Here is a 15,525-nt window from a genome sequence, read left to right on the forward strand (position 1 = left end):
CAGTCCACATCTCCATGACCTGTATTGAATCAGGGCTGAGAACATTGAGGTCTGGAGGCTGACGCTGGCTTCTCTACAGGAAGGAGTTCTCAAGGGCTCCATATCCTGTCCTGGTTTTCACTCTCCGAAATGTATTAACCTATTCACCCCTTGTGTAGATGACACAGAAAAGGAAACGATCAGGTTTTATAACTATTTATAACTTTCTGATTCATTCTCGGTCTCAGAGATCTGTGGGTGTTTACTACAGCTTAGCAGCTTTCTTTCATAAACTAATGCCCAGCAAATGTCTTCTTGGCGCACAGCCAGGTACAGAGCCCCATTTTGCACTAGTGTCCCTGTTTGCCTGCAAAGCAGGTGAGGACCCCACGAAGGGAAATTTCTCCCCAGGAGCTAACCACTAACTGAAAAGGATTCTTGATTACAAATGAATCGTATTTTCAGTTTCAGCTCCTAGACTCAGGGCTGTATGTAAAGAGGCCCACTTAGTGGAAGAACTTAAGTCTAGCTGTAGGATGATGTAGGGGAAACAAACAAAAGCTGTTTGCTTTTCCTGTGACCATAAGCAAAGAAGAGAAAGGTGGCTTCCTCAGAGCTCCATCTTTGGAACAACGCGCTGAGTTTTAAAGTAATCCCAGCGCTTGAATCAGCACTTCTAGCAGTTTCCTCTCTACGAGGAAATTAAGATAATTTGTCTTACAGTCTTTCCTCACTTTCTCTTTCTTTTTCACACTTACACTGCATCCATTGTTCCACTGCATTTCCCTCACCTGCTTCTTGCCCCATGACCCTTTTCTCTTCCCCTCATCCTTTAAGAGCCTCTTAGATGAGGTGTATACGGGGATGGTGGAAAAATCATGCTCATCAGACTTAAAAGCCAGATGGGAGCAGTCAGGCAGACTCAGGGATTTCTGTTTGCTGGTTTTGTACTTTTAAAATCTCTGAACATGTTTTAGGGGATCTGGCTGTGGGACCTAGTCACAGTGGCCGTGTGACTCCGCAGTTGTCCCAACCAGCCCGGTAATGCCTTCAGACATCTGCCTTCAGTGTGAGAGCAGATGAGCCCAGAATTAGCCCTGAGTTTATTAGCGGCAGAGCAGGACTGGGGTGGTTCCAGCCTGCGTCAGTCTCTTCACATGTAATGGTGGCCTTCCGGAGACACTGTCTTTGTTTTTAGCATCTGGGCCTTGGAGAGGCCCTGCCCTCGGGGATTTCAGACCTCGTAACCGGACAGCACAGGGGCCCCTGGAGAACCACTGTGGGTTCCCTGGGGCCCTGCTATGATTTGGGGCTGCACCACAGGCTGCCCAGTAAGTGTATATTTGGAACCCCAAAGCATCGATTTGGGCTAAGGGTGATATTTCTATTCTCTTCCCTATTCCATTCAATCCAAAGGAAAATATCAGAAAAATCAATTTACTTCAATCTAAATGTAATTCCTGTCCCAGAGACAGCTGCAGTTTTAAAGAGGGACTGGAGGTATGTGTCGAGGGAATGAATTTCCAGCTGTGAGGATATCATCACTACATAAGATGAAGAAGAAGCATGGGCAAAGGGGTGGTGGCCTCATATTACCTGAGAAGGGAGCTACGCGCGCAGCTGTCCACACCCACGCCAGGGCAGTCTGCGGGCATTCCTACCCACAGTGAGTCTTACTGGAGCAAGTTCAGGCTCTGCCATGGTTTTATTTTAGAGACCAGGATGAGCCCAAAAATGACTTAATGAGCTGGAAAACATTCATTCATTCTTCTTACGCACATTCACGTACTGTACGTAAGGCTCATCTTAGACTTTGGAGGGGAAGAAAAGGTGTTTAAATTTTATATCCTGGTCTCAAGGAGTCTTCATTGTAGTAAAGGACATTAGACATATGCACAGATAACTTTAGCACAATTAACACTAGAAAGGTTTTTTTTTGAAGACTGGAAGGTGCTAGAGCAGATTATTGATGGAAGAAAAAGATGTCAGTGATGAGGGGACGATAGAGAGCCAAGAGAAAGAGCTCTCTTGAGACAATGGTGCTCCTGAAGTGAAATGTGGGGGGATCGGTTTGGCACCAAGGTTGGGAAAGAGATGTAAAGGGAGGAAGGAAGAGTTTGGGTGTGTGTGTGAGAAATACTGAGAAAATGTATGTGAGAGAGAAAGTGTAGGAGGTTTCCACTGAGTGGCCTTGGTCCACACTCAGTAGGATGGGAAGCTGTTTACTGAGAGTGAGTATGGCAGCCCTGACTTTGGGGCTTGAGAGGAAGGTTAAGAGTGAGCATCCAGCCCTGTCACTCCCAGCGAGGGCCAGCTGGGGTCACGTTGCCTGCTTCTGTTGCAGTCCCTCCAGCCCGGGTCTGTGACCTTATGCTAAGGTTGAAAGCCAGCGCAGAAGGAGTGGATGGGACTTTAACATAATGGGGTTTGGCAGAGGAAACACAGAGGAAGGAGAGAAAGGAAGGATCTAGGATGCCAGGAGGAACATGACCCAGGGGGTGGGTGGGGTGGGGAGTGGAGCTAAAACCGGGTCTGAGAAGGTCCGATGCAGGTACCTCTTCCTGACACGTGATGATTTCCCCCTCGTGGGCTCCTCTGCTCTGCCCTGTGCATGAATCTCTTTAAATCTAAACTCCTGTGATAAGAGAGGGAGTGGGTGAATGTGGTGACAGGGCTCCAAAGGGCAGAATAGTGATAATGCGGTGGCTGGCGCCCTGTGGGTAAAATTCATGGAAATAAAAATATATATATATATCCTTTCCTACTGAAAGCTTTTAAAATGTGAATAAACACTGCAAAACAGAAACATACAGCTACATAAGTCAGATTGTTAAAACAAATATAGAAAAGATATAAATAAACAAAAACACTTAGGAACAATCAGCACTTTACAAATTCTTAGCTGTCATCAGTCATTGTTTTATCTTACCCTGTTTTCCCTGGGCTTGCATAGGTTTTGTTTTGTTTTCTCCCAGCCTTGAATCTCTGTACTTAGACTTGAAAACCATTCCAGAATTGAAAACCCTGTACTAGAAGTCAATATATCTTTGGCCTTTTTTTTCTTTTTTTTTTTTTTTTTGGCTATAGGATTTAACTTTGTGTTGTTTTGTTTTATTTTGAGTATTCTTGATTGGTACTTCCTTTATGTTCTCAAATGAGAAAGAAACTCTTCTCCATTGCCGCTTCTGAAAGAGAACAACAGGTGAAGTCACTAAGAAAACACCCTGTCTTCTCCCCAGTCAAGACTTTTTCGTTACTTTTGTCTTCTTGGAAAGAACGTTCTTTTGCCCCCATCTCCCAGTCAACATCCTCTCACGTTACGTCCTTTAGTGCAGTGGCAGCTCCTCATCGTGGATGAATTCTAACATGGAACTTTGGTTGTAAAGTTAGACGTATCAGAACACGACTTTTAAGGAGAGAATTCGCCAGGCTGGTAAGGCAGAACTTAAGTCCCAGCTAGACCTTTCCTGGTGGATGGATCACTTCCCACATCTGGGGGACATTTGGGAATCAGAGGCTCTGGGGACAGAATTTCTGGAGTGTCTCCCATGGCCCTGCAGTCCTCCCATCGACTGGTTTGCCAGGCCTCGTGCAGGGCTCTTGTTACATCCTCCGTGCTCAGACTGGTTGATTGTGTGGGTGACATTTAAAGGAAAAGCCTTTTTTTAGAACATACAATGGAGAAAAGAATGCCTCTTCTGTAAATCATGCTGGGAAAATCAGAAATCCACATGCAAAAGATAGAAAACTAGAACTACTACCATTCACCATGCACCAAAATTAACTCAAAATGGATCAAAGACCTAATGTAAGACCTGAAACAATAAATTGCATAGAAGAAAACATAGGTACTAAACTTATGGACCTTGGTCTTAGAGAGTATTTTATGAATTTGATCTCAAAGGCAAGGGAAATAAAAATAAAAATAAATGAATGGGGCTTTATCAAATTAAAAAGCTTCTGCGCAGCAAAAGGAACCATCAACAAATAAAGAGGCACCAACCGAATGGGAGAAGATATTTAAACAGTGCTTCTGATAAGGGGCAAGTATCCAAAATATATAAAGAACTCGTACAATTCAACAATAAAAAACCAAAGAACCCAATTTAAAAATCTATTTAAAATAGTCAATAAAAAGGATGAAGATCAGAAGTAAAACAGTAGCTTTTTCCTGGGAGGTAGCCGACAGCCCCAGGCTTGGGCGTGGTTTTCCTCACTTACTCTGTGGACCCAGGCTGGGAGCCTGGTGCTTGGAAGTCGTAACTCGGTCAGCAGCTCATCTGCTTTTCCTGCCAGGACCAGCTTTGGAGGGAAAGCGGAATGAAGCACTTTGAGTCTGGCCCTCGCTCCTCTTTCGGTCTCAGAGCAGGAGTCACCTCAATATGCAGAGCAAACAATATATCTTAAGTATGTCCATGTTTACAACCTAAATCCAAATGCATTCAATATGATTTTCATATCCTAGGAAGGTTTTCAAGGCAATTGAAATAGGACAAAATAACTTGGCACAAGGGAGTGGCCAGGCTGATGGGACTCGGTATAGGTCAGCAGGGGATGTGGCATGCCAAGTGTTGAGGGGTGAATTGCATCCCACCCCAAAAGAGGATATATTGAAATCCAAAATCCCATTGCTGCCGACTGTGACCTTATTTGGAAACAGGGTCGTAGCAGATGTAGCCAGTTAAGACGAGGCCATACTGGAGGTCATACTGGAGTTGGCTGGGCTGCTCATCCAATCTGACTGGTGTCCGTAGGGAAGATGTGTGAGGACAAAGACACACACTCAGTATCTGCATTCTCAGTGCAGTCTTTGGTATAGGTACAAATGGCTGTTATCTCCTCTTTACAAGCGAGAAAATAAGGTTGTGTGGCTGCTAAGAGGCAGAGCCAGGGTCCACGGCACTAAGCATAGATGAGTTCCAACATCAGCTTTGAAAGGGAAGGACAGCTGCCCTTCTATGGGGAGGGCAGGGGCGGGCCACCTCACCGCTGCTGGCAGCAGGCACAGGAGGTGCAGACCCCAGAGTTAAGGGCACAATGCCTGTTCCCCGTTGTGGGAACTCCATCAGGTCTCCACCAGCTCAGGCAGACTCGATTAAACAGAAAAGGAATAGAAATAAGAGCAGTTTCCAGTGACAGCCACACCGGGTTGTCACTGGAAATTTTGCTCCATCTAGAAAATAAAAAGATAATTCAGACTTTCTATAGCATCATTGACTGAACTTTATTTTTCTAGGACTGATAGTCAAATGTGTAAAACACGGAAGTCCCTGTACTCACAGAGGCGTACTTAGCTTTTTGTGCTGCTATAGGACGAGTTCCACAAAGCAGGAATTCTAGTGAATGCTGTTTGTGTGGTCCCCATAACAATGTGTGGTACATTGCATGTGTGGTAAGGAAAACTTTTATTCTTGATTTAATGTCTGTATAAACTAAATCCTTCACTTACACTTGTATATGTCTGGTGATGACAGTTTTTCAGAGCAGCTTCTAACTGTACATTTCAAACACATTTTCTCTTCTGCTACCCGTATCTTCTGGGGCTGGTGGGGCACATTCATACTGTGATACAGACCCTAGCCCTGTCTCTTCATGTCATGACACAGAGACATTGGGAGTATTCCTAGAGGCCATTCCTACAATAGCTTAACTATATAAACAAAGGGACTGCAAACCACTTAAGTATGTATATCTATCAAACTAAATGTATTTCCACCTTAATTTCCCCTTAGCCTGTGTTTCTCAACCTTTTATTAATGTATTGTCTTTAGACCTTTTTTCCTAATTGCTCCCGCTCCTGACAAAATGTTAGTTCTAAAGATACACTGTATGTATGTTAAGATAATGTCTGGACCTGTGCTTTACACACAAGAAGAGTAGGAAGTTTTGCCCCTCTGAGAACAGTTTCACTCCCATTGAGAAAGCGCTCCTTGGCCGAATCCCCACAACAGTTCCTGCCATTTTAATGCCACTAAGGCATGTCCAAGGGGAAAATGTGACAGAGGGAAATGGGGAAGGGAGAGAAACAGGAGCTTGCTGCCAGGCTCCCTCGAAGTGCCGTGGATGGATTCGTTAGCCTGAGCGATCCCGACGATTAATCTCCTTCTTCCTCGAGGTCAGTACACCCCTGCCAACGTGCTATGCCTTTTGTGGCAACAATACGACAATTGCAGGGGAAAATCAGAACGCGCTGTCCCTTCAGGAAACTAGGCAGATGTCCTAATAGCATTCCGATCCCTCAGAAACAGGATATCTGCTCACTCCAGGTCTCAGAGAGCAAAGTCACACACTAATAAACGTTCCCAGGAAAGGTTGTGAGAATCCTGGAAATAACCTAGGCTCTCCTCCTGTTATTTCAGAACAGCGTGACTTCTCAGGCATAGTGACAGTGGGTTTTGTAATATAACCGTGTATTTTTTAAAGATAAAGTTTTACTGTGAAGTGTTCATTGGTTTTGCAATGGTGATTGAAAACATTTAAAATCGTTAAAATGTGTATACAGTTGTCAACATATTACTGTAATTATTGGTTTTGAAAAACAACTTTAGATTCATTTTTAAAATGTTTTCAGTCTTGACAAGTGATAAGAAAGCATTCAAACTCTAACCAGTACGTGTAAATGGCAGGCATTTGGTGTTGTGGAACCACAAGCAGGATTTCCTGATTTTCCCATGCTTTCCTCCAATGCTGTGAAGGGAAAGTGAGTTTGAAGGATGGCTGGATTGCTGTAGCTGTGATTCTAAAGTGTCGTGTTCGAAGATCAGTAGGGTCTCAGACCGCTGGTTGTGTCATCTCCGTGGGGCTGTGAAATGCTCCTTGACGAACCTGTTTGAATTGTGGGGACTGAGAACATTGGCTGCAACGAGAAGGATCATTCATCGTGTTTTTACAGACTTAAAATAGAAAAACAGCCTTTACTTTTTTCCCATGTAGGAGAGAGCGGAACATTTTAAAATTGAGAAACTTAAAAAGAATTCCAAGATAAAAGAAAGTGAGACTTGAAATTTCTAAGTAGTTCTGGGTCCTTTAGTCACAGTCCCCAAGTCATTTCTCATAAGGTGCTTTTATCTTTGGTACACGGCGCCCCTGCTTATATAGGAAGGAATCTTATTTACAAGGGTTTGATTTAGAAAATGGATAACAGTGAGCAAATAGCATTCAGTACAGAGTCTGCCCATAAGAGACAGTGCCACGTGCTGTTGTCACTGAAATGTGAAAGTACTATCAGAGTAACTTAGCTTCCCTAAGCCACAGTTTCCTCTTCTGTAAAGGGTTAGAATAAAATATGTTTCAAAAAGGTTGTCATATGGATCAAATGAAATAATATAGCAGTTTAGAACTTGTCCTGTTCTTTGTAAGTTTGAAGAATGGCTGCCATTATTATTGTTGTCATGAGTTGGAGTATCACGAAAAACCAGGAACTTCTTACCCAAGCTCTTCTGATTACTGCGTGATGGTCTACTTGTAGGTTTTCATCCTCGTTTCTTAAATACTGGGATTCTCAAGATTTGCTTCGACCGTTCTATGCAAAAGTGTCTGTTAATTGCATTGTGATTGTATTGTGCTGAAATTTCCTGTTTACTTGTCGGTATCCACATCTAGACTCTAAGCTAGAAAGCCAGCTTGCCTATGTCATCATTCATCATGCTACCCAATGTCTAGTGTACGTGACTTGGCACCCAGTAGGTGCTCAGTGGTGTGCTGAATGAACACAGGAATAGATGGTGGTGATGTCACTGTAGACAGTACATACTTCGATTTCCTTAGGTAGAATGTTTTTCCCATGTGGTTTTAAAACCTGCCTCAGTTGTGACCTGAGGGCTCCATGACTCATTCAGCCTCCCAGCCAAAAACAGCAGGAGTACGAATTACTGTAAAAGGCAATGTCTTCAGAAAGAAGAGTAGCCGACCTACAGGAACTAAACAGAAACCACCTACCATCTAATTTCATGTTGGCCCATGAACCACCAAAGAGCAGGAATTTTCCATCCCCACCTAAGAGGGCTGCTGTTTACCAAATGGCTGCAGTTGCTTTGGAAGGTGTTTGGATTGGAGCAGACAGTCATCTACCATCTATGCATTAAGGCTTGCTTGAGTCTACAACGTGCTCATTCTCTGTGGGTAACGAGAGGTAGAAGCCCCCAACCCTGCCCTAAAGAACTCGCTACCATGTCCAGGAGATAAGTCATAGTAGAGAAGGGAGGCCTGATGCCGAAGTGGCTCAGGGGCCAGTCGGTGTGCAGTGATTGGCTCTTGACTGCTGACTTCCGGGGCTTCTCTGGGAGGAAAAATAGTAACTCTATGTTGATTATTTTTTTAATTTTGTCTTAGAATTACTTAATTCTTAATTTTATTTGTATGGATGTAAACTAAGAAGGTTGGGGTGCTTTCGGAAGAAAGCCTAGTAAATTTCTTATACTAGGCTCTGCAGATGTTTGCTTGTTACACAGAACGCTGTACGTAGCTGAGAAAGACCTTTGGCCAGGGTCCTTCCTATTCCTCTGAGGTTGTAACTGTTCATAAACATATGCTGGCCTGAGGAAGCCAATGAAAGACTTCATTCTGGTTGGAATGAAGTGAGGACAGAAACAGAATCGGGTCCTCTTGTGCTCTCCACCCGTGGTTTTACCTCTGCCCTGTCTGAGCAGGACCAGATAAGGCAGGTGGCAGCAACAGAGAACGGTGTGGCCAACAGGTTGGCAGAATGACGGAAACTGGTTGTGACTGAGTGAGGTCAGCCCTGGGAGGTTAGAGACCTGATACAAGGTGGATTCTGGGAACAGTGAGATGACGATGGCGACAGCATGGGTGGGTGAGATAGTGCGACGGGTGGTTCAAATTCAAGGCGATGGTAAAAACAAGTTGTCGCCGGTAGGACTGTGCTATAGCAGCTGGGTTGGAGCTCGGCTTGAGCATGTTCCTTAAGCTGGTCACCTTCTCATAAAGGAAATGTTAGGTAAGCAGTGGATGGGGCTCCCACCCTGCCTGGCCTGGCCGAGGCTTAAAGGGACACAGCCCTGTGGAGATTTCCATCGCCTCTGTATTAGGCCTGCTTTCTTCCTCATTTGTCACGTCGTGGTTCCAGGATGGACACTGCAGCTCTGGACATCACATCCATGTTCATTCAAGACAGTAGAGAGGAGCATGGAGAAAGGGGGTAGTGTCAACATATTTTTTCCAATGTCTTGTTGCCAGAATGGTATCAGGCAATGCCTCGGCATTCTCCAAGGAAGACTAGGAAGTAAACGATTCAACTTTTGCATCCTCTCAAACAGACAAATTCCACAGAGAGCTGGATTTGGGTGTAGGGGAACCAGTATATGATGTCTGTCACCAGCTCGGAAACACTGCTCACCACTTGCTTCCTTCCCACCCCACCTCTCATTACAGTTGTTTTAAAAAGAAGAGAATAGTCAAGGATGTTTCTAGTGAAAATACTCATCAAACTCATCCAAGGCCTCATCTCGCCTTCCTCCCCACCCCCAATCTGCTCAGACACCAGGAAATCTGTTTCTCTGTCTTTGAGCAGATACGTTTCCTCTCAACCCACCTCTGATTTCAGCTGCAGCCATAGTGGACAGTTGTGTGCATGTCAATAACCTTCCACCTCAGACCCACCATCACCCTCTCTGCCTTACTGCCCCAGGGCCTTCAGCAAACCCAAAGGTACCGCTGGCCTGCATGGAGGAGCAGCCAGTAGTGCTGGAGCTTTGTTTTCCTGGAGATAACCCTCCTCCAGGACTAGACGAGAGTCAGCCGACAAGTGCCCCAATCTTCTGCATTTGAGGGGCATTCTGATGCTTCTTTAGAGGGTCCCGTTAGTTGCCGACAGTGGAAACCAGCACAGTAAACCCCTGGTTTTTCTTCCTCCGCCTAACTCTCCCTTCTCCCTTACTCCTGCGGGTCGGGTTGCCACACGAATACACGATGAGATCTGCACTTGTGTCGCTGGTCTCAGGCGCTGCTTTGTGGGGAACCCAAACTAAGGGGATCTCCCAGACTGTTCTTACCTTGGGCATTCCCACAGGATCTTTCTCTTTACCTACTACCTTTTAAAGGGAGGTGAGCTTGATTTCTCTACAGAAACGATAAGTGAACTTTAATCCATTATACAAGTGAAAACATCATATGTCTTTCCGTTGGGAGAAACAAATATGTCAGAGAGTGTTCTTCTCTCAGAGTCCCATATTGGACCTGGGTATTGAGTGATTATTATAAATGTGCATGAGTCCAAAAGAATCAGCGATAATATGGAACATTTACAAAGCCGTCAGTGTGCCCAGTTCCTGGTCCAATGGTGTGCGCTGAGGATCCACAATGAGCAGACACAATTCCTGCTCCCCAGTCACTCAGGTGAGGTATGGACAAGGTCAGGTCAACAATTACCTGTGCGGTGTGTGCTGGACGAGTCCACAGACCTTGGTGACTGATGAAATGGGTAGGGGTGGGGAGGGCAACAAACAAGACATAGGCCTCTCCGATCACTCCAGGCTTCCTAGCCTGGGCGCCTGGGTGGGTGGGGCATCACTGACCAAGACAGAAAATGAAAGGGCAGTAGCAAATTTGAAGAGAAAAATGACGCCCTGAGTTTTAAATACCTGTAAGTCATTCACATCGAGATATCTAGTAGACAGAAATATGGCTGTAGAGACAAGGAAAGAAATCAGGGTTGGCATGCAGATTTGGGAGTCCCTGATACACAGAGTTAACGATGGGGATGAATTAGATCGGCAGGCAAGCACGGGGAGGACTAACCCCAGGAAAGGGCAGGACCAAGAAAGGGTTAAGAAACAGGAACCAATGATGCCACGGAGAAGGTTTGACCAGGAGACAGGCCAAGAATCAGAGGGAGCATTTCTGGGTTCTTACACCCCACGGCAGGACGCTCGAGGAGCAGGTGCCTTCACAGGGCCTGACGCTGCACGATGGGAGAGCAGGTAGGATGACTCGGGTAAGGGCCTTAGCGTCAGTGACCTCCGCGATGGCAACTTCAGTAGAGGGGTGCGCAGAGGACATCTGGAGCATTATTTTACTCACCTCACGCTGGGCCTCCAGCAGTCATGAGAGTGGGGCGTGCACGTTACCTTCTAGGGCCTCTATTTATTAATACCAGCTTTTCCAACAACCAGAAGCAGACTTCTTCACTTTCCCTCTTTGCTTCTCCCTTCTCCTTCCCCAAACGTGTTGAAACTATCTTCCTCCTATGGGAGGTATTGTTCCCTCCTTCCCCACATTTCTGTTCACCAGGCAGAAGTTGTGCTGTTTCTTGGCTTCTTTGCACAGCAAGTTCTGGGAAACAGCATTCTTTGCTCTTACCTGAACAGAAGCTCTCTGAGCTGGTGGACAGCTTCCAGTTTGTATGAGTGCCCTTTGCAAATAGCACCCCCATTCGGCCCTCACTCCATCTATAAGGCTACCGGGCTCACGCCAGGCGATCTGGTTAGAAGCAAGGCGATTGAAAAGACAAATTGGTACAAAACAGACCTGGTTGTAAAACTGTATTTGCAGTGACTTGTTTTGCATCCTTCCAGCCACTGATGCTTATTGTACATTGCAATGACGGGTCATGTAGAGACTAGTCTCTCATCCTGTGGACGCTTTCCTAAATGCAAAAAACAAACAAACAAACAAAAAAACACCCTGAAAAAAAGTTGTTTGTTTTACACAATGGTAACGGGAATCACATGAAATCAGAAGTGAATTGTGAGGGGAGGCGCGGTACAGGACTCACATGCCACTTCGCCCTAAGGCAGTGACTGCTGAGCCGATGGGAAAACCGTTTTGTGTGGTGTGAGCTGCTTGTGAGAGTATCAGCCTTAAGCTTCGGAGAACTGTGTTTGGGGACTTAGTAAAATGGTTATAAATTTGGTTCTAGACACTGAATTTGAGATTCTGATCTTGAGAAAGTTCTGGATGCAAAGTCAAGCAGGAATGTGAAAATGGGGAAGAGAAAGCTTAAGAGAAACTGAGGCAGCAGGAGATTTGAGAGGCCATCCATGAAACTTTAGGACCAGCTAAGATTATCAGTGGAGCTTACAGAGTGAGATCCAGGAGGTTTGATAGCTGAGCACATGCACCCCTGAAATAAACGGCCACGTTTCTCAGCTTATTGTACAGCTCTTGGCCAGAGGCCTAAGTTCTGGCCAGTTCTCATGGTCAGAAGTGTCACGGGACTTGTAGGACTGAGCAAGCCCTCTTTCTCCACTCCTCCTTCCTGCTGCTTGGGCAGCACAGGTGGTGGCTGACTAGCAGTCACAGTGGCTGTGAAGGGGTTTCGCGGAAGCCACGTCTAGTGGACCAAACAGAAGGACCTGACTGTCTGTTGCCTTTGTGAGGCTGTCACATCCCAGCTCTGGACATTCTGTACCTGGGTTTTCTTTCATCGGAGAGAATAGGCCCTTGTGTGTGTAAACCACTGTAGCGGGGACCTTGTTATTGTCACCTGAACATACTGTAACTAATAGAAGCTCAGGGTGAAAAAGGGAAGAGGTACAGAAGGAAAAGACAAAGGCACAATCAGAGAGATAAGAGGAGGCATAGGACAGGGTGTGAAAGGGAACCAGTGGGGAGGCAAAGGGGAGGGAATCAACATATTAAACACCCAGAAAGGATGGTTACAGTTCTTTCTAAGCACATTCAACTTGTGGCAAGGAAAGCAAATCTATTTACTCGTCATAATGGATTATGCATCATTTTTCTTGGTGTTGCAAAGCAGTTTTCTATTATTCTAAAAGATGTTATAATACATCTCTTAATTCTCTTTCAACTAAGACTAATCTGAGCCATAAAGCTTCATAACTTGTATTTCATATTTAAGCTTGACAGTAATGACCGAATTATGAATAGATAGTAGCAAAGAGGCCACAAGAAAACGTCTGTGCGTACAAAACGGAATTTATAAATTTCTAAGGAAGTTAATAGGTTTCTAATAGATTCTGGATGATACGATAGTGCTAGATTTTTGCTTTTGTTCTGAGGCAGGAAATTTATATCCATCTTATTGACGATGTTTGTCTCTTAAAATGAGCATATTGATTAGGACAGAATTTTATTGAGGGAGACTTTACAATCACTTAAAATCCAAAATTGGAATAAAATCTGATATGGACAAAGAAATGAAATTTAAAAGATTTTCCAAATTGGTAAAAATGTTTCACAAAAGCATAATTAGATTTCTCCTCAGTGTTCAATTACTCTTTTTCATATACTGCTTTTTTCCATAGCAGATTTAAGTCCTTGAATCCTACAAAGTTGGTGTTTTGTTGCAAATGACAGAAATCACCTTAAAATGGTTTCTCAATTAGGATGCTATTAGTTGCAAGCAACCAAAAATCTAACTCAAATTGACTTGAAAAATAAAGCAAGTGTGTAAGTGACATATCTATAGGCTTTCAGGCAAGGCTTGATCCAGGTTCTTGTCAAGGGCCCAGGTTATTTTTGTTTCCCCTGCATGGTTTTGATTTTGTTAGATCTCATTTCCCTTATAGTTATAAGGTATTGGCAGAAGCACTTGACACTTCAATATCTCTTCATTTAGGCCCACTGGACATCTTTTTTGCTAACTCCTAAGGATGACAAAGGAAACCCCTTTCTCCAAAGCTCCCAGAAAATTCTCCTAATTGCTCAGTCAGCACAAACTTGGTCATGTGCTCACTTCCCGTATCCAGGGAAATGGGGCACGCTCACTGGCTTCAGTCTGGGCCCACTCTGGAGCCAAGATTTAGGGTCATTCTACCCAAAACGTGATTGGAAATTTGGGGAGCCATTAGGAAGGAGGAAGTAAAAAATGGATCCTGGGGAAGTGTCAACAAATGTCCACTCCACCAATGTGAGGGGGAAAAGCCGAATTTGTTGTCAGAAAAGGGAGGTGCCTTACGGGCCTAAGGCCAGGAATGTTCCAGGCCAAGGAAAGAATGGAATTGGTAATGAGAAGCCCATTGTTCATCCTTCACGTGCTCTTCACTGTGTCTCATTTCTCCTCATTAAGCATCTACTTTATGAAGGGCTTAGAGGATAGTCTGTATGATGGGCTTAGCAGGCCACTTCTCATACCTCCCAAGTTCATGAACTGCAGTTCCAGACACACGGAGAACTTAACACTCACTCTGGCTCCAGATTCCACATCACCTGGGAAGGTCCCCAATTAGCCGAGCCAGGTGCCCACCCTTCGTGCAATCAATGCATGCATCGGGGACGTTACAAACAAATGGGGCTTCTAGGAACTTGCTGCTGTGTATCAGAGAGGCTTTAAGGGGTGACAGGGAGCGAGGCAGCCTTCACACAGTGTCTACCACATGCAGCTTTGTCTGCTGCAGTCTGTCAATGATAAAAGAAAGAAAAGGACTTACTAATCAGACACAAAAATTTGAGAGGATGGCAAAGCATCAGGACAGACAGTTCCACCTGCCCAGTGGTCAGTATTCATGACAATCATTCTGGGTCATTTAATGTTAGCAGGAGGTTCACGCTATTCTAGTTAAATTGAAATTTTACTCTTAGAGAATGCTGTATGGCCGTTATCACACTAGTTAGTATAAGCTAGAGATACCCTACTCTGTTTTTTGTGGTTTCCTTAACCTCTATACATTGTCGAGATTGTTAAGATTTCCTGCATGCATAGCTGCAGTTATTTCTGATGCCAATTGTGAATCACTGCAACTGCCTCTAACATGAGTATTTTCAGCAAAGATTTCCATCTCACTGATTGGTATGCTTGTCTTCTCCCATAATGTATGTGATTTTATTTACATAATTCTGACTGAACTGAGGAAGGTGGGTATTGTTTATCTTAGTTCCCAGAGGTGAGCTTGCCATCAAACTGTTTATAGATTTCCTTATTCCCAAGTTTCGGTGGCAAAACTCAATATATCTACTGAGTGATTTCTCTGTGCTGAAGTCTGATCACTTGAGAAGTAACGCCATGTCTGGACCGAAGGACCCTCAGGCACACAGTACTTGAATAAATAAACAGAGATTTATTACCAGAGAAACAAAAATGGATGATACTCATCTGTCAGTGTGGCAGGGATGCGGGGAAGGTAGAGCCACGACTGGCTCCCTTGAGTCTTGTTCCGACTTTCCGTAACTTGTTATAGATTCACAGACCTAAGGGCGAGAAGGTGAGGAAGCTGGTCCTGGAGTCAGGAAGCTGGGTAGGAGTTAACAGGGCAGGATTACAGTCCCCGCTCACTCACTGGGAAACTGGGGAAATTGCCTTCCCTCAGTCAATTCCTCCTTTGTACGGAGTGGTGATGATGATGATGGTGATGATTGTGATGATGATGGTGATGATGATGATGATGATGGTGATGATGGTGATGATGGTGATGTTGATGATGGCGATGGTGATAGTGATGATGATGGTGGTGATGATGATGATGGTGATGATGATGGTGATATGATGATGATGGTGATAATGATGATGATGATGGTGATGATGATGGTGATGGTGATGATGGTGATGATGGTGATGATGATGGTGATGATGATGGTGATGGTGGTGATGGTGATGGTGATGATGGTGATGATGATGGTGATGGTGATGGT

The 15,525-nt window shown here is 44.6% G+C and overlaps 1 protein-coding gene across 1 annotated transcript in view; it reads right to left on the bottom strand.

Moving 5' to 3' along the window:
- The window catches only part of IL21 (interleukin 21), a gene marked incomplete at both ends in the record, with an annotated part of 45,806 nt that overhangs the window by 4,166 nt on the left and 26,115 nt on the right, over window positions 1-15,525 (bottom strand). The window contains one exon of the mRNA XM_081076481.1: window positions 4,201-4,281. Within this exon, the coding sequence (XP_080932607.1) occupies window positions 4,201-4,281 (81 nt within the window). The remainder of the gene's footprint in view (window positions 1-4,200; window positions 4,282-15,525) is intronic.

This window comes from Rhinolophus hipposideros (genome assembly GCF_964194185.1).
Source record: "Rhinolophus hipposideros genome assembly, chromosome: 16".
Lineage (NCBI taxonomy): Eukaryota > Metazoa > Chordata > Mammalia > Chiroptera > Rhinolophidae > Rhinolophus > Rhinolophus hipposideros.